Source organism: Tiliqua scincoides, chromosome 5 (genome assembly GCF_035046505.1).
Source record: "Tiliqua scincoides isolate rTilSci1 chromosome 5, rTilSci1.hap2, whole genome shotgun sequence".
NCBI classification, from domain to species: domain Eukaryota; kingdom Metazoa; phylum Chordata; class Lepidosauria; order Squamata; family Scincidae; genus Tiliqua; species Tiliqua scincoides.
The window spans coordinates 101225142-101249656 of NC_089825.1; the positions used below are offsets into that span (position 1 = coordinate 101225142).

The 24515-nt window shown below is 44.9% G+C and overlaps 2 protein-coding genes across 2 annotated transcripts; both read right to left on the reverse strand.

Moving 5' to 3' along the window:
• Nucleotides 1-5260: 5260 nt before the first annotated feature.
• Nucleotides 5261-6202, reverse strand: LOC136652663 (olfactory receptor 12D1-like). Its single transcript, XM_066629590.1, has one exon. It carries the CDS (start codon nt 6200-6202, stop codon nt 5261-5263), a length of 942 nt encoding a protein of 313 aa, XP_066485687.1.
• Nucleotides 6203-10241: 4039 nt separating this feature from the next.
• LOC136652664 (olfactory receptor 6B1-like) lies at nt 10242-19214 on the reverse strand. The gene is made up of 3 exons (XM_066629591.1): nt 19114-19214; nt 10915-11846; nt 10242-10402 (listed from the first exon to the last, which is right to left on the reverse strand). The coding sequence occupies exons 1-3, from the start codon at nt 19212-19214 to the stop codon at nt 10242-10244; spliced, it is 1194 nt and encodes a 397-aa protein (XP_066485688.1).
• Nucleotides 19215-24515: the final 5301 nt, after the last annotated feature.

Consider the following 24515-nt stretch of genomic DNA (forward strand, 5'->3'; position numbering starts at 1 on the left):
TTGATTTCTACATTCTTCTTTGTGTAGATTGTTTCCCACCATGAACTTACCCATTCTTTAGTATCTCTAAAAAAGACCTAACTTCTCCCATCCATTTAATGATAATGCTACAACAGCAGTATGAAAAACATGTTAGGAGATCTGGTCTCTTCAGATCATTTGGAAACCCCCCTTTGTTCAACAATATATTACTGGAGGCAAACACTAGAAATCCCAGTTGTTCAAATACCGGAACCTCAACCCTTGTGATATTGAAATCTAGAGAATACTGCAATGCTAGAAGTAGGGAATATACAGTCTCTGTCTAAGCAGTCATGCAATTAGCATGGGACAATACTCTTGAGGTACAGAAGGGCTCTACAGGTTGCTGAAAATATGAACATATACAGTGGGTTGATGATTACTGAAAAAATATGAATTCCATACCCCAGAGGCCAATTACTCTGTACACTCGAGATGATACAAAACACACGGATGAGATAAGAATTTTTAAAGGCAGTGAAAAAAATTATAACATGACCTAATTGTGTTTTTATTCTATTGTGTTTTGCAATGTATTATATTTTTTTTTAATTTTTGGTCTTAAATTGTATTTGGATTTTTTATTTGTAAGCGGCTCTGTTTCATTTACTGCAGAACAATGGGATATTAAGGGTATTTTACGAAATAAAGAAATCTTTCCTCAGAAGTTAGCTCCTTTGAATTTGATGAAGCTGATTCCCTACGGGCAGGCCACTCCTGAGCTACCCAGAGCACAGGGCTGCTGTGGCATCAAAATGGCTGCCACAGCATCCAGCATGCCCTGGGCAGCTATCGCCGTCTTCTCAGGAGAAGGGGACTTTTATCCCCTTCCCCCAAGTAAGGGAAGCAATCCCACAATGGGGCTACTCGATTCTGTGGTGGCTCCGTGTTGCTGAGCTCCACTGGTCCCACTCCACTCCCGCCCTGCTCTCTCCTCTGCCACGCCTCCCTTGCCCTCTCCCCACCCTTCCCCCACCTCCACCCACCCCAGAACGCCTTCCCCCTACCTTCCCCCCTGCACTCACCTCTCTGCCACCTGGCAGTGGGGGTGACTACCAGGCAGCGGAACGCGGGCCCAGCACTGGAGCTGGCCAAGCACGGTCTCGTGCTGGGCTAGCTCTGGCACTGAGCCCACAGTAAGTCCTTTCAAACATGCCTTATGACATGTTCAGGATTGGGTCCTAAGTGCACATAGAATTGCAGCCTAGGGCTGCACTCCTAAACACGTATGTGCCCAGTATGTGCCCCATACAGTAAGGCAATTTGGTGGCTGGATAAGGCAGGCCTACCAGACTGCTGTTGTGTGTAAGCAAATGTAAGCCTACCTGTCAGACAATGGGGCAAGGGCCAATCAGGGCTAAGTGCTGATTCATTGCACAGAACAAGGAGAGATGGGAAAAGCTGATGCAATCCCTACTCAGGATGATGCAATATTCCTCAGTGATGAGGTCACAGTGTTTCCCATTGGCTGACAGGAGTATAAATGTCCAACAAGCACACTCCACTGTGTGAGTTGTAGGAGTGAGTTGCTGCACGAATCTCTGCTGGACTGATACCTGATTTGCTGACTATTTGGACTGTTTGCTGGACTGCCTCTGCTTGCCAATTTCTGGAACTGCCTTCTGCTTGTAAATACTGCCTGTAAATAGACTCTGGTGCTGGGACTTCCCTAGGTCTTGCCTCCTTTTTCTGGCATTCTTCCCTGTGCTCTGAGCACTGCACACTGCAGCAGCTGGTTTGCGCTTCTGCTATCTCTCTATTTTGCCCATTATCTCCAACAGTTACAAATGAGTAATCTCCACTGAACTTAGATACACTTTTGGGTAAGCAAGCATAGGCTTGTAGTAAGGTCCACAGTAAGTAATAAGCTCCACTTTTTATTTAACGACTAACATGTAAGTATGGATAGAACCTCAGTCTAACTAATCCTACAATTTTCTATCAAGAGGTAAGTCCCACTGAGTTCAGTGGAACTAATTCCCACGTTCATGGGATTGGAGCTGGGCAGCCAAATTCTACCCCTGGGTGCAGTGGGGCAAAATGGCTTTTGTCCCTTTCTCCCAAGGAAAGCCCCAGGCCCCACAATGGGGCTTCTCAAGGCTGTGCCAGCTATTTTGCCAGCATACACTTGAGAGCCTCCATGTCGGGTTTGCAGCCTGACACAGAGGATGAGATTTGGAGGAGTGGGGCTCCACTGGTCCCACCCCCTCCTGAGCTAATCACCCCCACTTCCCTGCCCTCATCCTGCCCTGGAATGTCTTCCCCCACCCCCAAGGCCCTTAGTGCCCCAAGTCATTTGCTTTTTTTGTTAAATTCGGACTCAATTCAAAATGACTCAAAAAATGGCTCTGGGCAAGTTGCAGCAGCTGCCATTATGATTCATGGGCAACTCAACTCCAGGGGGCAGAGACAACACATCATGCTTGTTTGTTCTTTCACCTCCAGTGTACAGAAAGAAGCACTAGGTACAGATCCAAAACAGAGCAAGGAAAACTGTGTGGAGTAGGTGTCTAGAACATATCTGAAACGGTAAATAGAACAAAGCATCTTGGACTAGGAGGAGTTCATTTCCTGCATGGCCAAGTACCCACAGCCAATTGTGTACATCTCCTATTAGAGGGAGAAAATCCAAAGAGATGATACATGAGTCTGCTCTTTAATACTTCAACATAACTGGAATTTTCCGAGGATTTGGAGCAAAACTTTACATTATACAAAGATGCTGAAATTTTCATCCAGCAACTAGGCACCAATTGCTCACACAATTTCAGAGGTTGGGGATACATAGTTTTGAACATATGAAGGGCTCCACTTCTGACTCAAGATCCACCTCACCTAGTACCCCACCTTTTTCTGATAGTGACCACTTGGATTCCTCCAGCAGGTTCAGAGGGTGACAGCTCTCTCCCCACCTGGTACTCAGATATATACAGTTTCTGTATTTGCAAGTTCCATTCATTTATTTAACCATTATTTAAAACATTTCTACCCAGCCATTCAAAGATTTGAGATGACATTCAACACATCAGTAATAAAGTACAATATAAACACATTAGAAGTTATAATCAGTGAAAATGTTACAGGCAACAGCAACCAAAACTTAGGACCATAACATCCATTCAACAGTAGCAGGCCTTCAGCAGAGATAGATGTTCACTTCCTCTACCAAAAGCCACAGGAACACAGCAACTTTTAACCCCATTGAGTAGATTTTGTATAGTCTTAAAGCAGCGTCAGAGAGATGATGTGGCCCTCCTGCCAGAAAGTGTGAGTTCTAAGACATCTTATGGCACAATCCTAAGCTCCTCCTGCACTGGCAGAGTGTGTGCTTGGAGAAGTTCCATAAAGTGCTTTGCAACAGTGTAGGAGTTAGTGGCACGGCATAGATGGGATGGCTTGTGCCATCCTACAGATGCCAGTGCATGCCTCAATGCGCGACAGATCAGGTAATGAATGCCAGGTTAGGAGGAGGTGGGTGGAGGGCAGGGAGGGGGTGGGGCGGGGGTGGGGCAGGATTGGTGCCACTGGCACACACCATATCCTATCCCCCTTCCCAGACCTGATCCTCCAACACAGAACCACTCAGACTTGTGCCAGCAAATTGGAAGGCATAGGTCTGAGTAGACCCACTGCAGCAGGTGGGCTTTCCCTATGGAAAGAGGATGAATGTCACCTTACCTTGAGGAGCTCTAGAATGCTAACTTCCTCCATGGAATACAGCGTAAGCCATGCTGGTCCCACTACATCAATGTGAGAGAATTTCAATCTGATTGGGCTGTTAAGGTTGAATCCTGAACTTGGCCAGCACTGGTGTTGAGCTCTAGCACCAGCACTGAGTGCCATAAATGTGCTGTAAAGGAGGAGCTCTGCTCCATCATATTCTGACCTTCTTGTCAGACCTTCCAGCATGACACAGAATTTCTCAACTCCACACCAGCAAAATAGCCAGTGTAAACTTGAGAAGCCCCATTGCAGGGCTTGGGACTTTCCCCAGGGCAAGGAGATGAAAGTCCTCTTCCCACAAGGAGACCTCCAGCGGAGTCCTGTCACTTGGTGGATACAGTGGTAGCTGCTTTGGTGCCACTGCTCTTTAAAAGGAAAGATGGCATGTAAATCTTCTAAATATAGGTGTAACCTATTTATCCACGGATTTTTTATCTGCAGATTTGTCTCAATGTAAATAGGGTGGAGGGAACTGAAAATCACACACACCTTTGCCTCCTTTGGCATGTTGCTCCATTTCCAGGCAGCCCAAAACAGTGCAAAAAGGTCCCAACTCACCCAGGCAGGGAAATAGCCCTGGAGCCATGGAAGAGGTTCCCCTTTTGAAGGAACAGTAACACTCTTGGAGCCCCTTAGCCTGCAAAGAGGTTGAGGAAGGGAAAGGGGGACGGAAAACCTCTGTAGCCAGAGCACGTGCAGCAAGGTGGAGCTTGCTTGCTTGCTTGCTTGCTCTCTTTCTCTCTCCCACACACGCACACAGGGGCAGGTGCAGTAGCAACAGAGGGGATTGCTCTCCAGCCTACGGAAACAAAACAGTCCAGCAAGCAAGCCTTCCCAGCAAGCAAAGCATGAGATTTAGGCTACAATCCTCTCCACACTTTCCTGGGAGTAAGCCTATTGACTACAATGGGGCTTACTTCTGAGTAGAAATGCATAGGACTGGACTCTTAAAAGCTCAGCATCCCACCTGTGAAAAAAGCAGGACAGCTGGCAATGGGAAGAGCTAAGGAGGGGGAGGCAGGAGGGGGAGTGTTTCCCAGTCCTGTCCCTCCCACTGAGATGCTGCAGGCTCTTCATGCTCCAGCCTACTGAAACAAGTCTTCCCAGCAAGTCATAGCATGAGATTTAGGCTACAATCCTCTCCACACTTTCATGGGAGTAAGCCCCATTGACTAGAATGGGACTTACTTCTGAGTAGAAATGTATAGGACTGGACTCTTAAAAGCTCAGCATCCCACCTGTGAAAGGGGGAGTCGAAGGAGGGGAGGGGATTGATAACAGCTGCTTCAGTTTCCTTCCAGTCCCAAGTGTAAGGCTGTAGCATATTTGCTTAACTCTATGGAATTTAGCACAGTGCTGTTAATGGAGCCGAGTCACAGAACAGAACTAACACGGATAAATAGGCTCCACCTGTAAATAACAAATATTCCTACTCCTCCCCGCCCACACATAAGCTCTCACATTATTCAGTCAATGTCATTCATCAGTATTACAGAGAAACAGCTTTAACAGTTATTCACATTCTTAAATAATGCAAGAGTCTGCCCAGGCTTCTTTTCATAGCTGCTTTCATCTCCTGGTTCCTCAGGGTGTAGATCAGAGGGTTCAAGAAAGAGGTAACTACACTGTACATAAGGGTGGCTATCATGTCTCTTTGTGGAGAGTCCCCAGAGGAAGGGGGCAGGTAATTGAACAATACGGGCACATAGAGTAAACCTACAACGGTGAGATGAGAACTGCAGGTGGAGAAGGCTTTCCATCTCCCACTGTGGGACTGAACCTTCAATAAGAGGAAAGAGATGATATAGAGGTATGAAAGGATAGTCAGACAAAATGGGAGCATGACAATTAAGCCTGTGACAATGTTGAGGAGGCTGAGGTTGAGCAATATGCTACTGCAGGCCAGTCTCAGAAGTGGCTTGATGTCACAAAAGAAATGCTCAATGACTTTGGAGCCACAGAAATGAAGTTGAGAGCTCAACACCGAATGCATCAGGGCATGAAAAAATCCAAGGGTCCACGGAACTGCAGCCAGTAGAAGACACGTGTTCCTGCACATGATAACTGGGTAGCGGAGCGGGTTGCATATGGCCACATACCGATCATAAGCCATGGCAGCCAAAAGAAGAGCTTCGCTGCTACCCAGGAAATGGAAGAAATGGAGCTGGGCGATGCATCCCGCAAAGGAAATTCTTTGGTGGGCTAAAAGGAAGCCAGTGAGCATCTTGGGAAGGATGACCGTTGAGTAGCAAATGTCCAGGCAAGAGAGGTTACTGAGGAAGAAATACATTGGTGTGTGAAGTTGGGATTCTGTCACTACTACACACACAATGGTGGCATTTCCTAGCACTGTGACTACATAGAGGATCAAGAAGAGGACAAACAAGAAGGTGTGAATCTCCAATCGATCTGTTAGGCCCATCAGTATGAAGTCTGTAACCTCTGTCTGATTATCCATTGTTGCTGAGATATCAACAAATATTAAAAACCAAGACTCTCAGAATCTTATGATTTCCTTTGGTAGAATAAAAAATACACATCAGGAAGGATAAAAAATTCTGCAACTGCATGAATTTAAGCATATATAAATCCCAGACATTCAGATTCTGTAGTCCAGTGGTTCTCGCTTTTAGTGCTGGGACCCACTTTGTAGAATGAAAGTGATGTCAAGACTGGAAATGACATCATCAAACAGGAAAATTTATTACATTCCTAGGCTGCAATCCTACCCATACTTACCCAGGAGTAAGTTCCATTTACTATCATTATAAAAAGCATATGCAGAGTAGCTTGTTAAAAGTACAGGTCTGTAACATTTCCCCAAATGCACTTCACATACCATGGTAGCATCAAGTCTAATATATTAAAATAAAATATTGTAATGAATGGGGACCCACCTGAAATTGGCCCACGACCCACCTAGTGGGCCCAGACCCACAGTTTGAGAAACACTACTGCAGTCCATAGCAATAGAAACATTTTGTGAATCAAACATAAATGTTTATTGCATGACTACCAGCCAAATTACAAGCAACATGCCCCTTTATATCAAGCTTTCAAATGACTAGTCAATCCAAATGTCATACAATTAGACCCAGTCTCTCTCTCTATACACACACACACACACACCCCCACACACCCGGTAGTGGGTTATCGTTTTTTTGAATATTTAAATTTTATCACATGCAATTTTTTATTGGAGATTCACATCAAGATAGTCATGGTTTTTTTTTGAAGTTTTTGCTTTTTTTATTCATGATGTTCATGAACCTCATTGGACTTGGTCTAAAAATCTTGGTCTAAAAATCTTCCTCTTTGGCAATGCCTCTCAGATTGCTTTAACAAATCTTGAAAGCTAGGCTGCTCCCACTGCAAGGCCTGACATTTTTTTTATATATTTTTGGGTGGGGGGGGGGGAGATATCAGTCTCACAATGTTGCTAGAGCAATTGCAGTGGAACTGCTTTTGGAGACAATTGTAAGTAATATGAAATGCCCTGTCATCAGGGGGCATTATGAAAGTCTTGCTGATGAGAGTCTTGCTGTCAATGCTGAGCTGAGAAGTCACTATAAATACAGAAGTGGGTCAGGAAGTGGGTCCGGAAGATCATATTTTTCATTGAAAATTTCAGAGGAGTCTAAGAGACTTTTCTGTTCGTCTGTTGATGTTTGTGATTCCCTTGCAAAAGATCAATGCATTTTTTGATTAGAAAAATATTTTCCTTTCTGAAGGTAGCATACCTTCCCAGCACTCAAAAGCACAATATAGATTTCAAGAGAAATGGGATATAGGATAAGCATTTCTCAGTGACTGCTGTTTCCAATCTCGCTGTCACAGGCACCTGTTACATCATGTCTGGGATGTGAGGAGCAACAAGCTCGCAAACTTCTGCCAACATTATGTGACAGTTCTTCAGACGCTCACTCCCTCGTTTCTTTTATCATATCACTGACCCTGGTTGAGAGAGTGAGGCTACAATCCTATCCACACTTTCCTGGGAGTAAGCCCCATTGACTATAATGGGACTTACTTCTGAGGAGGCATGCATAGGATTGTGCTCTGAATCCTTAGCTCACAGAGGCTGTTCTTCTCACTAGCCACATTCCTTCTCACTAGCAATGGAATGGACTCTGTCGGTAGTTCATGTATAGTTGTCTAAGATGCTCTCCTAAACAGGTGCTGAACCCAGGTTGCTGAGAAAATGCAGTTTTCTAGCACATACAATTGCACCAGCATTTCTCAATGGCTATGGCTTTCAAACTGTCACTAGATCACCCTTTTACCAAAATCAAACAGCATTTTTTTGTGCTCCATCCTTTATTGCATTCTTTAATTTTTATCACATATAAAATGGGGAGCCAGGATGGTGTATTGGTTCGGGAGCTGGACTTAGACCTGGAACAGCCAGGTTCAAATCCCGGCTCAGTCATGAAGCTTCCTGGGTGACCTTGGTGCCAGTCACTTTCTCTCAGCCTCACCTACCTCACAGGGTTGTTGTGCATACAAAAGGGGGGAGGAACCTGGAGGAAGGGTGTATAAAAAAATAAAAATACAATGAAAATAGCTCTTGTTTCTCCCAACCTACCTAAACAGTGGTTGGGAGATCTTTGGAGAAAGACCACGTTAGAAACATAACAATCTATTCCACTGTAGTGACTCACTTTCCAACCCATTCATAATTTGGTTGGGCATGAAGTCTGCATGGATCATAGATTCATTTCTATGAATGAGAGTGAGCCAGAGTGAAAGTCTGGGGACGCAACCTTCTGTCAAGTAATCTTGCATAAGCCCTACTGAATGGAATGCACAACTCCCATTCATTTCAAATGGGCTTGAAATGCCCATTTGAAAATAAGGCTTCAATAAGGCTGAAATTTTATTTCATTGTGCCAAAGATCTTAATTAAAAAAACAAAAAACGCTTATTTTTTTAGTGCTTTCCCATCTTGTACCTGTGAGCCTTGTCCACTCTTCTCTTCAAAGGCTTCTGATTGGATACAAAGAAAAGGATGAAGGGCTGCTCACGTATGAGAGAGTGGGGAATGTACACACACTGTGATACAGCCATGAGGCACGCTTAAGAAACCTCTTTTTAAACATTTCGATTTTCTCCTTATTGTGGGGGAAGTACCATTCTACATCTGCTGACTGGTTCCTTTTCAATGCATTCTGTGAACCACTGGAGAGAGCTTGGATGATACAATAACAAGCAAATATTCCCTTGGTTGAAAACAAGCGTTTAGAATAATTAGGATATTGGTGCTAGTAGATCAATCAGTGATCAGCAGTGGGGTTTTTAAGAATGCCCAAAGGAAAATTGGTTTCCAAATGCCATTTGGTTCATCAGAAAATTTCAAATCATTTTTAGATTGTTGTGCATTCCCTGAATGTTGAGACATTGTAGAGGCAGAGCTTTCTTGTTTTAAAACACTTTCTTGTTTTATTTACAGACACAGCTATCTCTCATCTTGCTCATGATAGACTTGAGTGAATTCAGCTTGGCAGTCAGCAAACCAAAGACAAAAACCCAACAGTTTAACTAGGGCAGGCAATTCCATCCTCCACTCAGCCAAATACATGCCTGAGATCAGGGAAAGAAACTGTTTTGGACTCAGTTCCTGCTTGTCAACCCAAGCCTATACATGTCTACTCAGAAGTAAGTGCCATTAGAGTAAATGGTGCTTACTCCATGAAAAGTGTGGATAGGATTGGGCTGTGAGTCTTGTGTTTTTTAAAGGGAGGCAGAGATGGGAGGCAGAGATGGTAGCAGTCTCTGCTGCTGTATCCTGACCCCACTGCTGGGTTTGCGAAACCCAACATGGGTCTTCTCGATTCTGCGCCCACTCAATGGCTGGCAGAGATCCAAGGAGACCCATTGAGGCCACCTGGGTGCTAAATGGGCTTTGTTGCCCTGCCCTGGGGAGACCTGGCACTGCTTCCCTGGTCCCATATGTTACAGCGGTCACCATTTTGGTTTCTAGTGTCGTACCCCTGCCTGGAAGGGCAGAGCCAGTTGGTCCAACAGGGGTGGATTCTGTCCAGTGCCGCTGAGAATGAATAAGCAAGACACTAGAAGGTGGAAAGCTAGGAAGGTTTTTTATTGGTTAGCAAGGCATGCCTGGGACCCCTGAGAGCTCTGCTCACTCAAATTCAGAAGGCCCGGGGTCCAGTGGGGTGTGACACCCTTTTATACATTTCAGTTGTCATTCAAACAAAGCGTCCTAAAAAGGGGAAGTTCTCTTTGGTAACTTTCCTAAATGTCCTTCTTCTGCTCCCGCCCTCTTCACTCTCTTTTGCTTGCCCCCGCCTTCTCAAAGGGAAGTCTTGTTTCTGACCTTTCGCGATGCTTGCTATTCTATTTTCATCCAGTGTCTGATGATATGAATGCCGTTAGGTTAGGCACTTTATTAGCTTGTCAGCAAAAAAGGTCTGTTAGTGATAAGATTTGGCTAGCTGTAAGTTCTAACTTCCTCTAAATCATGCCTTTTCCTGTCTCTGTTAGCTGCTCCCCCTCCCTCTCTGTGTTGCTCTGTGTTGATGGCTGCCACAAGTTTTTGCTTTGGAAAGGGGGGGGGGGTTTGAGACTGATTTGCAGGCATCACTAGACAGTGAGAGTTGGTTAGAGGGGAGAGGGGACAGCCAAGACAGTTGACTTGGTAAACCTCCACAGGTGCTTTATGGTTGTTGCAAAAGGTGACATGCCAAAGAGCACAGCTGAGCTGCTGCCCGAAATGGTGAGTATCCACAATTGTGCGCCAGCAGCCTGCCAAAGATCCCCAACTCTGGGAAGTCAATATGGGGGGTGGGCAGGAGGCAAGTGGTGGATGGAACACTTGGGAGGCTGAGAGAGAGAGACTGCACCAAATTCACCCAAGAAATTTCAAGGCTGAGTGGGGTTTTGAACTTGGATCTTCCAGGTCTAACATCAGAACCACTAAACTGCAGAATCTGAGGGTTTTTACACAGTGGTCAATCACCAGCATCACTTTTTATTACTTAGCTTGATATCCAGCCGGGGAGACCCAAAAGCTTACTTAAGATTTTGTGTCTTCTGGGTTGCTTCTTATGAAACCATTACACAATTTTGGTTCTTTGAACTAATAATTTTGAACTACTTTGCACTATTCCTTTTCACCTGCAAATCACTTTGAAACTTGGCATCCGTGTACAGCTCTCCTCAAAGCATCCTTCACCTCTTTGTTTCTTAAACTATAGATAAGGGGATTGGCTAGTGGGGTTAAGACAGTGTAGAAGACGGAAAAGACTTTGTCTGCTGCTCGCAGACCTTCCCTTTTTGGCATCGCATACACAAATATCAGTGACCCATAAAAAAGAGACACCACAATGAGATGAGATGAACAGGTAGAGAAGGCCTTTTTCCTCCCAGTTGACGATGGGATTCGTAAGATGGTGGCAATGATGCACACATAAGATACCAGCGTCAGGAGGAAAGAAGGAATGGTGTCTATGGCCGAGACGGTAAGACCCGCCAACGTCACCACAGTGGTGTCACTACAGGCTAGATTAATCACTGGTGTCAGTTCGCAAAAGAAATGATCAATTTCATTGGGCCCACAGTAATTCAGCTGTGACATCAAGCTTATTACTAACGTCATAACACTGATCCCACAAAGCCATGAGCCAGCAGACAACGCAAAGCAGAGTCTTCTGCTCATAAGGGTTGCATAATGGAGTGGTCTACAGATGGCTAGATAGCGATCGTACGACATTGCAGCGAACAGGTAGCATTCTGCAACCACTAAGGAACCAAACCAGTAAAGCTGACTGAAGCAGCCACCTACAGAAATGGTTCTATCGCCCATCAGGAAACTGAACAACATCCTGGGGAGGATTGTGGAAGTGTAGCAGGTCTCCAAACAAGAGAGATTCCCAAGGAAAAAGTACATGGGAGTGTGAAGGTGGCGGTCAGAAAATACCAACACAATGATGATCATGTTTCCAGCTATGGTCACAGTGTAGATGACTAGGAACAGCAAAAAGAGAGGAATCTGAAGTTTGGGCTCATTCCCAAATGCCAGCAGAGTAAAAGCTGTGATGGTTGTTGCATTGGCTTTGTGAATGTTCTTCATGGCTCTACCATAACTGAAAATAAAACACAAAAGCACATTAGTCTTTAGAGGCAATGTTTCAAAGGCTGCAGTCTCATCCACACTTACCTGGGAGTAAGCCCCATTGACTATACTGGGACTTACTTCTAAGTAGACATGCATAGAATAGGGCTCAAATCCTATTCATTATAAAATATGAACAACTATTTATGTGTTCATTTCTATGTTCATTTATTACTTTAATATATATTTATTCAGAGCAAGGATGGTGTAGTGCAACCATTTTCAACCACAGTGCTGCGTCATATTGGTGTGCCATGAGTGGTGGACAGGTGTGCCATAGGAATTTGGGAGAAGTTCATTTATTAGTAGGGCCAATGGGGGTGTGACCCCATCACTGGCAGCATGGTGTGCCTTGACAACTTTAGTGCCTTGTCAGTGCGCCGTGAGATGAAAAAAGGTTGAAAACTGCTGGTGTAGTGGTTTGGGAGTTGGATTTAGAACCCGGAAGAGCCAGGTTCAAATCACCACTCAGCCATGAAGCTCCCTGGGTGATCTTGGGCCAGTCATTCTCTCTCAACCTCACCCACCTTACAGGGTAGAGAGGAGGAACTATGTAGACCACCCTGACCTGAAAATGTGGAAAATAAATAAATATTTGGCATTTAACAGTGCCTCTCCCACATTTAATGATGATACTTAACAAAAGCGTGTTTTGTTCAAGGAAATTTTGTCATGATTAGCCCATTTCTGCCCAGCCCACAGGTGTACACTTTGACCCTTGTTGTGTATATGCAGCATTGGGCAGAAATGGCTTAATTAAGTACAACTAAAATTAATGAGGCATTAGTTTTGACTAAATTGCATTCATTTCACAGATAGGATTTCAAATGAGTAATTTATCTTTTTTAATTTTTATTTGAATGGGGAGATTCTTCTTCATATGGTTCATCAGCCATGGTGTTCATTTTGGGTATCTCATTGTCTCCCAGACTGACCTGCCTCACATTTCGGTGCTGTTACAATAAGATGAAACCACTGCTAAGAACTACCATTTCTGCACCTTTGGCAGTCTTGATTCTTCTGAATGTGACCTCAGTCAGAGAAGCCAGTGGGTTGCCTTGGATGCCAGCGACTCAGGAGAGTCTGAGAAAGTCTCCAGCCTGAAGCTTTGATGGATCACACCCTAGGACAGAAGCACACAGATTCAGACATTTTCGATTTGGCAGAACAGCTACAGACATCCCCCCAAGATTGCAGGACAGAGCATGGCATCAAGTATCCTGATTGAATAACACAATGTATTTTACATGTTATCTTAATTTAATACAGAAGTTCAAAATACTATGAGTTTCTTTAGAATGATTTTTGGATTTCCTTAACAGAATTCTTCATGTATTCTCCCTTATGATAATCCTTCAAAGAGCCCAGTCCTATCTTCCTCCTCCCCCCGCTGCCAATGGAGCTGCATAAAAAATGATCATGCTGTGACCAGTGGGGGGGGGGGGACAAATAGGAAGGCTTAGCTTGAATTATGTCCCTTACCCCTATGTAAGCCTCCTCCTTCTCAATGGGTCTTCTTGGAACTGTGCCAGCTCTGTGGCTGCCATAGGCCTGAGGAGATAAAGGGGAGGCTTGGAAAAGAGGGGATAGGATCCAGTGCATGCCATTGTGGCCAAATCCACCCCCATCCACAGCCTCTCTGGGCCCCTGTTCCTCTTCTTTCCCACCCAACCCCAACCCCACTGCTGCCTTACCTTCTTCGGTGAGCACAGCAGGGTCTGGCGGCAGAGGTGGAGAGCACTGCCAAAACTGCCACCAGAGCGCCTTCTGCTGTTGCAACACGTTCCAGCCGGCAACCCAGTCATGGATAGGATTGGGTAGAAAGTGACTTTAAATTTCATTTTAGGTCGTGTTTGGGGTTTGATCAGAAAATTGTATTGATAACCAAGTCTCCAGTGAATTAAGTGGGGCTTAAGTTATGGCTAACCTGATATCAATGGTGCTTGATCATGATTTTTTTCTTTGCTTCATGCATCGCTAACCGTTATGTCTGATCTCCAGTTCTGACATGCATTTAGAAGCCACCGGAAAGTAAGACTGGTAGAAGGATAGAAATAACTCACATACAACTGATTGTGCTTCCCCAGCAGTGGTTTACTGTATGAGGCTTGTTTTGAACAGTCATATGCTCCAACACCAGAATGAAAACAGGGAAGCACTACCATTAACCTTGACCGTTAGCTCAGATCAATGCGGAATGCTTGGTGATGCATGCCCAAACAATTCTTGCTCTCTTGCTTGAACATCCTTCTTCCATGTTACAGAAAGACAGTGTCTCACTCAGAAGTTTTATAAAAGAGGAAAACAAACACTCTCCGGGGCTGATTAGAAAGAGCCACCTCTGGGGATTTAAAGAAGGATCTTGCTTTAATTGCTCTTTTGAGGGCATATTCTCTTCCCCAAACAGATGATGCAAAGCACATTAATGGTCCAATCCTATTGAGGACCTGTGCAGCGCAACACACGTTCCTCCAGGATGCACTGTCGCAAAAGCGGCTGACATGGAGGAAGGACTTCTAGCAAACACCTGCTGAGCCAGGGCAGTGATGCCTAGTGCCAAGCGCTCACTCCCTTCCCTCCCACCCCCTTCCAATCAGTTGAACATGCAGCTTAGTGCGACAAGACTTGGTAGATCTAGTCTGCTGCCACCAGTCCAAATGATCTTTTTCAAATCATTTGGTGCAAATGATCTCGTCAGTGCAAAAAACCTGACGAGGCTGCCGGATTCAGGATCTGTAAAGGAGAGAAATTTCTCATTTTTCTGGCAGGGAAAACCACTAAACGAGACCAGGGAACATGGTGTTGGCTTTGCGGTCAGAAATACCTGACTGAAATCCATCATCCCACCTTCTGCAGGAAGTGAAAGAATTTTGTCCCTGCAGCTCCAATCATCAGCAGGACTTGTCACTCTCATCAGTGCATATGCACCGACTCTGTCATCTTCAGCAGAAGCTAAAGACAAATTCTATGATGACCTGGCCACCACTATCAAGAAAATCCCCGAAAAAGAGCCATTGTTCATCCTCAGCAATTTCAGTGCTAGAGCTGGTGCTGATCACAGTTCATGGCCCACTTGCTTAAGCCAGTTCAGCACTGGGAGGATGAACGAAAATGGCCAACCCCTGTCATCACAGTCTCTGCATCAGCAACGCCTTCTTCAACACGAAGCCCCAACATAGAGTCTCTTGGAGACACCCAAGATCAAAGCACTGGCACCAGCTCAACCTGATCCCTGATTGGGGATTTAAAGAAGGATCTTGCTTTAATTGCTCTTTGAGGACATATTCCCTTCCCAAAATGGATGATGCAAAGCACGTTAATGGTCCAATCCTATTGAGGACCTGTGCCTAGTGCCAAGCGCTCACTCCCTTCCCACCCACCCACCCCCCTTCCAATCAGTTGAACATGCAGCGTAGTGGGACAAGACTTGGTAGATCTAGTCCGCTGCCACCAGTCCAAATGATCTGGTTCCCAGAGGGGTTCCCTGGGCAGAACCTCTCCCCAAGAGTGCTATTTGGGTTGATATTGCCCTCACTTTGACAGTAGCAGCTGCAGAGCAGGGAAGCTGACAAATCCACTGATCCTAGAACACGGCAGAGGTTTTAAGCAAAACAGGTTTTATTAACAGATGAAAAGAAAACCATGTAAACAGGTTTGGTTTCTCTCAGATAAACATCCTCTGAATGGTGCTGACTCTGCATGGAAGCCTCACATGCGCAGGCCCTGCTGGACTAGCCAAGAGCCTGGATCCCACTCAGCATCACCTGATCTGAGGGGATGAGAGCTCCCACAGTCTGGATGGGGAGGACAGGCCAACACAAACAGAACCTGATGCTCTGACCTGGCTGATACTTGGTCCCTTTCTATGTCCCTGGGGCTCTTCCCAGCAGCCTTCCACTCTGACCCCACAGAGCAGGCTCTCCCTGTCTATGCCCCTGGGGCCCTCCCCAGCAGCCTTGCACTCTGATCCCCAGAGAGTGGGTTCTCCTCATCTAGCCCTATCAGAAATGCACAAAAGAGAGAGAGAGAAATCTCCTTGTGATCATTCCTCTGACCCTGGATCTCTGTTTTCTAACTGGCTAGCTAGCTCCCCATGGAAAATGAAGCAACTCAGAAATGGAGGGAAAGTTCTCCACAATAATGACAACTGTTTCATCACAGTGCTGTAAAGTACTCTGTGACCTTACAAGGCCCAGGTGCACAAGCAGAAATGCCAGAGTCTTCCTGCGTGCACCAGTGGATGTCAGGAGGCCTGCCAGAGCAGGTAAGTCCAGTGCAGGGGTGGGAGAGGTGGGATAGAGTTTGGGTTAGAGGGGTGGAATGGGGCGTGAGGAGGATGGAACGAGGTGGCAACAGTGATGGGAGTGGGCAGATCGAGCCCAATAGGTGGTGAGATCGGCAGCACCTGCACAGCTGTATCTACTGGAAGCCCTCCGACAGGCAGACCAGAGTGCAAATCCCACAAATGCATGATCGAGTTGACGCACACCCAGTACCTAGGGCACATATAGGCAAGGCAGCCCTATTCCTGGGTCCTCTCTGTGACTTCCATCTCATCTTCCAGGGCTCCCTTGTGTAACAATTTGGCAAAATTAGGCCAGTACTAGTCCCCTATTGGAGATGTGGAACCACCCCTTCTAGCAGGAACTGGCAGTTTCTCTTGATCACTAAATTGACCAATCGTCAGTGATGGTGTGGACATCCCCATGAATGCAGTGCACCATCAGCATTGCATCTAATCCAAGGGGAGCCCCCAGGCACATTGCCCAGCGTCCGAGTGACACAGAATCGAGGTGCGCCCACACGGGTCTCCGATCTACCCATGCTCGCACCATTGGGCGAGTGTCCTCCCAGGCCTCCTGTATCTTTGCTGCAGTCCAGGCCTCAGTGTGGGGGTAGTCCATTACAGGGCATTCCTGCTGAATATGTCCTGGCTGGCCACAGGTAAAACAGATTAAAAGGTTGGTCCTCTGAAGTGGCAGCGTTGGTGGTCCTCCCATTGGGGTCTTCTTGCATCTGGTGTGTCGGGTCCAGGGACTCTAGCTGGAGCCATCTTGGATGGTGGTCTTGGGTGTTGCAAGGCCCTATCATCTCATCCATGTCCTCGAGGTGTGGGCCCTCCCAGGCCGGGGCCCTGCAAGCTCATAGGGGAGGTTCGGTGGTCAAGTCTGCGGCCCAGGCTGTGGACCCCCAATCCAAAGGTGGTACTGGTGGCTGTCTCATCAGTCTCCATTAAGGCTATGGTTTCCTCTTTGTTGGCTTATTGCATAGTATCCAGTTTTGGACAGTCAGTGGAAGCATGAACATGAAATGCTCCAGGAGCACTAGTTCATCTACCTCCTGGGAGGATCATGTGGTGGGTTTAAACCAGCGAAATCCATTGCTTTTGAGCTGGTTCCCTATGAGGTATGTGCTGGCTCCCTGAGGGAACTCAATTTCCTGTTACCACTACCAATACATAGCCTTCAATAAATTTATCATGCCTAAGATGGTAGATTTGACCTTTGTGTAGGATGAGGCTTTCAGGGGTGTCAGCGTATTCACAGTTTCTTGTGCGAGGTTAAGCAGGCAAGGTGGTGAGGATGGCTGCCGATTTGGAAAGGGACAAGGCAGCAGCTACTGCCATCCTTACAAAGATGTTCAAGTATGCCTCTGGGTCACCTTCAGGCCCCATTTTGTCATTCGGATTGGGGGACGCTGTTCCAACATGAGGTTTGAGGGAAGGCTATGGCGTTTGGGCCTCTTCAGCCTAGAAAAGAGGCACCTGAGGGGGGACATGATTCAGACATACAAAATTATGCACAGGAAGGATAGAGAGATGCTCTTTTCCCTCTCACACAACACCAGAACCAGGGGACATCCACTAAAGTTGAGTGTTGGGAGTGTTAGGACAGACAAAAGAAAATATTCCTTTACTCAACGTGTAGTTGGTCTGTGGAACTCCTTGCCACAGGGTGTGGTGATGGCATCTGGCCTGGATGCCTTTAAGAGGGGATTGGACAAATTTCTGGTGGAAAAATCCAATATGTGTTACCAGCCATGATGTGTATGTGCAGCCTCCTGATTTTTAGAAATGGGCTATGTCAGATGCAAGGGAGGGCACTAGGATGCAGGTCTCTTATTGTCTTGTGTGCTCCCTGGGGCATTTGGTGGGCTGCTGTGAGATACAGGGTGCTGGATTAGATGGGCCTATGGCCTGATCCAGTGGGGCTGTTCTTATGTTCTTATGCTGCTGTTCCTTGGCCTGGGTTTATTGTCGGTTATGGGTACAATCCTAACCCACTTTCCAGCGCCGACATAAGGACAATACAACTCCAAGGTAAGGGAACAAGCATCCCCTTACTTTGAGGAGGCCTCCGAGTGCCACCCAACTGTAGGACGCAGCTCACGTCCCATTGACCCCGTTATGCCAGTGCTGGAAAGTTGGTTAGAATTTGGGCCTTAGCCACCATCTCATCCACTCAGGGGATGAGGTCCTCCTGGCCTCAGCGGGGCCCAAGGGGCCACTGCCTGCATTCTCCATCAATGTAACTTCCATGACGGGATCTTGCTTTTCCCCCTGGTGGTCCTGATTTGGGGTAAAGATGCCCCAAGTAAAGACTGACTTATCCCACCAGGGAAGAGACCGCAGAGGTTGTTGACTTGCTTTGTAGAGTCAATTTATTGGTGTGAGAGCCTTTACATTCATTGAGCCCTTGTTGCACTACAAGGGCTCAGCATAGAGTCCTGTTAGTAAGAGTTCTAACAGGATTTAAGTGCTTTACTGGGGTACAGCCCCATTGTCCTTGGGCTTGTCCTGCAGCCTTCAGCTCGCTTTAGGCATTCCAGGTTCTTATGGGTTGTGATCCCTGGTGAGGGGGTGCTGAAGAGGTTTATCCTCCCTTCCTGGCAGTGGTTGGGGCTGCCCTGGGATTGGCTTAGGGTCCACCCTGATGGGGCCCAGGCAGAGGTGCCCCTCCAGCCTCCTGCAACCCAATGAGTGCATACCTGGCTTCATTCCGGGACTCCAGGTCAGCAGAGATTGGCGTCACATTAACTCCCCAAAGTGTTCTGCAGCTGGCGTTTCCCTTGCTGGTGCACTTGGGGGATCAACCCCTGTCAGGGTCTCCACAGGCAAGGCACCGTTCCGCCATGGGGAGGTCACCCGTGCCGCAAGCTGGTATAAGGGACCATAACATGTCACACACCTGTTGGCCAGTTACCCTCAGTACCCAACATGCATTTCATTCATTCATTACCTCATTGCAAAGTTGGCAATGACGAGGTCATATTTGTTCTCACTTTGCAAAAGGTTGAACTTGCTGAGAAGGATGATGATCTGTCCAGTAATTATCATCATCATTACTTTTGTCAAGTGTTGGAAGCCCAAGGCTAAAACAAAGCCTCCTTGCCAATTGAGTGAAAGCTCCTGAACCCACAGAGGAGCTGATGAAATGCTCAGTGACATCAATAAAGACTCTTTTCAGAAGTGTATCTCCCATGCAGCCCTGTTTTCAGCAGGAAAGATGTTCGAGAGGTTCGATGGCTACTGATGATGGTTTCCATGTATGAAGGCTGATAAGGGACAATCCAACTGCTGGGCAATTGTCACAATGAATGGGATCATGCAGGATCACGGCTGAAGGTTCCCCATTCTTGGAGTGATGGCTTTGCTGCTGGAGTTGTCTCATGTTTGCAGCAATAATTGCATCCCTAAGTGGGGTTGGGAGCATTAATCTAAACTGGAAAATCCTGGTGCCGCAAATGGTATCTTCATTGGCGAATTTGCCAGCTTCACCAGTGTGCACTTGCCTGAGCATTCTTTTATTCAATCTCCAGAGCTCCTATACAACGGCTAGTCAGTTGTCTGTAACTGTTTGACATTTTACCTCTGGTCAAACGTTAATTCTGATAAAGAGGATTTTAGTCTGAATAGTGGCAAATGATTGGTTGTCCACAATCTTCTTTACGTTTGAAATGCTGATTTGATTAAGGTGATGATACGTTTTTCAGATATCTATCTGGTGAAAATTGCATCTTTGAAATGTCCTCAATTTGACTCTTTTCTGCCCCAGAAATAGCTAAGACATATAAGGTTGCCATCACCCATCCTTAGCCGATTAGAATTTGACGTAGACCAGCGTGCCATGGCAGTTTGGTGTGCCACTAATGGTCTGCAGGTGTGTCGCAGGAATTTGGGAGAGGTAAATTTATTAATAGGGCCATTGGGGGATGTGAGCCACCCACTGGCAATTAAAGAAAAAAAAAAAACTGATATTGTGCCTTGATCGTTTTAGCACCTTGTTGGTGTGCCCAGAGATTTAAAGGTTGAAAATTGCTAAGGTAGACTTTGCATTCATTTTAATTGTGTATCCAGTATGCTTAATTCAGCCAAAATCTAGAGGCTTCATCAGTCTCTCTCCAGGCGAGCCAGCAACCCCTCCCTTCACCCAGAGCAAAGTGATCTTTCTTTCATGTGCTCAGGGGGAAGGGATGGGTTGCTGACTGAAGCTGCCTGGAGAGAGAATGATTGATGGATTATCAACCAACTGCTCTCTCTCTCATTTACAAGGCTATTGTTAAAGAACTGTTTTCCTTTAATTTAAAGGGCCCTTCTCATCAAGTTGAGATACAAAAATTTGTCAGATAATTAGGTTATATCTGCAATCCCTTGCATGACTCTCTCTACAATAGTGAGAAGAGCAGTTTTTAAACTGTGATTTTAAAGGGGTGCACTTTTCCCCTTCTCCAGGGATCAGCAAATTCCTTCCCGTTTGCAGTGGCCATTCATGTTAATTCAAATCCTTGTATAAATAATCAGTGTATTATTGGACCGGTATATGGTAGCCATGTATATACAGGTTGGACCTGTATATGGTAGCCATGGAGATTTTCTCCATTTTGGCTTCTAGTGCTGGATTGTTGAGATGCATCTGTCAAAATTTTACATTCTTATACTGAGGCCTGAGCTGAACACAAAAGGGCAGCTGGTATGGAAAAAGGCTACATATTCATGACAATTGTCCTCTATTTTCTGTCACTTTTTCTCCCCCATCCCATTGTTCCTGGCCTAATGTGATAATGTATGTCTGTGGACAAGAGTTTTGTTCGTTTTTCATGTCTGTAAAAGCATGTTGCAGATTCCAAGCACTCAACTCATAGTCACTGTCTTTTGAGATACATCCATTGTTGATTCATTTTCCTACCAGTGGTAATGAAGGACGTTCCTTTGTTTTCTTCCCAAAGTGGAGGGGAAGACAAATCTGGTAATTAAGATCTTTCAGCATTGAAGCATGTTATTTTTTAGAGGAGTTGACCTGACAATAAAAGTCGGCACACTTTTGTAACAAAAGTGACTTATTATAAGTTACTACAAAGACCTTGTAGTGACAAGGACAGCTAGGACAGCTCTTAGAACTGGTATAAGGAACTATACCACATCATATACCAGTTGACCTCCACTCAGACAGTTATCATCAATACCCAATATGCATTTCATTCTTTCATTGACTCTTTGCAAAATAAGTAATTGGTTAATGGATCAAGTAGGCCTATTTTTCTCCCTTTGCAGAAAGGTTGAAATTGTTGAGAGGGATGATTATGTGACCAGTAATTATCATCATCACTGTTATCAAGAGACGGAAGCCCCATGGCTAAAACAAAGCCTCCTTGGCATTAGAAATGCTCCCCTGCTGATTGTGGAGCTGACAAAATGCTCAGTGACATCAATAAAGACTCAATTCAGAAGAGGATCTGTCACACTATTCTGCTTTCAGCATGACATATGAATGAAAAGTTTGACACCTACTGATGATCATAATTAATATACGTACGAAGGCTGATGATTCCACCTGCTGAGTACCTGTCACAATGTATGGGATTATTTGGTATTGGAGCCCATGGGTCCTAGTCCTACTGATGTATTGGCTGCTGCAGCTGCCTTACGTTTGCAGCAATAATTGCAACCCAAGGTGGGGTGAGCTGCCTAAATTTAAAATGGAATTTCATGACTGTGCAGATGATATCTTCATTGGTGAATTTGTCTCTTTCTTCAGTATGAAACTGAATGAGCATTCTTTTATTCAAAGGTCAGCTCTCACATCCCAAACATAGTAAGTTTTACTTTTCTTGTTTTACATTCTACCTTTGTTCAAATGATAATTCTGATTAATAGGATATTAGTCTGAATACCGGCAAGGGATTTGTTGTCCAAGATCTTCACAGCATCCTTACCCTTGAAGATCCTGATATGAGTCGGAATATAATTTGTTTTAGAGAGATCTTTTCTGGAGAAAATGTGATTTTCCAAAAGTCCTGATTTTCAGATAGCAGAGGTGGGTGTCTCGACTTGTAAGACTTGAACTTGAGTCACCAAACACTTGTTTCCTGAGCTTGTGTGGACTCAAGACACACGTGTTGAGTCACAAGTGACTCAGGACCCAGAAGTTTTTCTCTGAGTGAACAAGTGGAGACAAGAGAAGGGAGGTGGGTGGGTTGGCTGCCGGGGTTCGTAAGGAACTGACTGGCACTTTCTGCACTGCTGCACCCACCCTAAAAACAGCAGAGCTTTTGTTTACAGATGGAATGGGGACATCAGGGATTGTTAAATGACAACTCTCTTACACACTCACAACTCTCTCTCTCTCTCTCTCTCTCTCTCTCACACACACACACACACACACACACACACATTCTCTGTTCTCCCATTCCCCCATTTCATCAGCTCTGTTTTTTCCTGCGGAGCTGCACCTAACTCATTTAAAGACTTACTCAAATAGAGTCAGTCCAGAAAAGGCTCTGGCCAAGCCCAGAAGGACACCTATTAAGTCGAGTCAGCTGCATAAGTTGAGTTAAACAGGGCAGGGATTCAGAATGACTCAAGTCTTGCCATGGTGGATCAGCCCATCCCTGTCAGATAGTAGCTACTTTTGTCTTCTGGCTTGTTTCATCCCACCCTTCTAAAGTTATACGAGGTTAACGTCACATAATCTAAAGTGAAATACGTAAAAAAATTGTCTGCTTCCACTCTGTCCAAATGTCAACCAGTTTGCTGTCATTTCCATCATTTCCATGATAGAGACGGTTGCTGTTCTTCTGCCTCCTTCTTTGTGAGCTGTTTAACAAAAAAAACAAAACAAAAAAAAAAAAGCTGGGTTATCTCTTTTCCATCACTGAAAATTCATATATTTCCAACTTCAAGAACAGGTGCTAGACAACATTCCAAATATGATTTTTAAAGTGTGTGCTGTAAGGAAAATGACCTTGTCTTCCCTGAAGGAAGAAAGGAATTTTGTGATACAATTATATAAAAATTTGGCTCTATGAGATCATTAACAGAATTTGAACAATATTGTATAGAAGAAAATAAAAATAATAGAAAAGGATTAACTTCATTATTATATAAACAAATTATTGAGAGAGAATATGGAAAGTGTATGGGAGTTAGCTTGGGAAACAAATTTGAATATTGATATACCAGAGGAAGTATGGATGGGAATATGGACTAAATACCCCTATAAATCAACATCAGCTAAAATTGTTTTAAAGTTAGTTCATTGATGGCATCTGTATCACAAAATTACATAAATAGAGATATCTCAGATATGAGTTGGAGGAATTGCGAAAGGGTACATTGGATCTAAAATTAATTTGGAATGAAACATTATTATTATTTTCATTATTCACTGGAGGAAATGAGAAGTGGACTAATGAAGAGTTAATTGCAAATCTTATTGGAGTAGCAAGGTGTGAGATTGCAAAATGTTGGAGAAATGCCCAAGATCTTTCATTACAGAGATTTTTGAACAGAACCTGGCAAATAGTAATGATGAAAAAATTGACAAATAAAGTCAGAATATATAGAAGAGAAATAAAGCATGATCAACTTATGAAAATTTGGAAGCCTTTATTAACATATGGTACTGAATTAAATAAGTAGGAAAATGATATGGGAAGTAAGTAATTTAGATTGTTGGTCTGTAATTTTTTAGGATGGAAATTGGGTAAGAGAATCTTTTTAAAAAGTGTTGGATTGCATGTGATGCAGGGTGACTTGTAAGAGTTGGTACCTGGTAATGAAGAGGCATCATTTAGGTTGCAAGGGTATATGCCCATATGCAGGCTGCTCATGTAGCTTTCGGTCTCAGGTAGTACTGGAAAGTAGTGACCATTGAGAGCCTTGTGGGTCCAAAAGAATAGCTTCTCCTCTGCAGTGGCAAACTGAGAAAGTGTTCTGACCTTATTTGTGTTTATTCATTGGCATTTTTACAATCATAAGAGCTCACCAGTGTGGCATTTTGCTAGTCTGGGAAGATTGTAGCTTATGAGGATAAACTAAGGGCACAGTCCTTACCAACTTTCCAGCACCAACTTAGCTGCAATGCAATCCCAAGGTAAGGTAACAAACATGCCCTTACTTTGAGTAGGCCCCCTTGACTACCTCCCCATTGCAGGATGTAGCGCACACCACATTGGCACAGCTATGCCAGTGCTGAAAAGGTGCTGAGGATTACACCCAAAGTCAATTAATGAAGGCAGTCTGCTGAACATGTATAAAAATAGTCAAGAACTTCAGAAAACAACAGCTTTATAATGAGAAAGTTAAACATATGTCTTCAAATCCTTTAGTTCTGCCCTTCTCTGCCTGACATGTTTGCAAAAT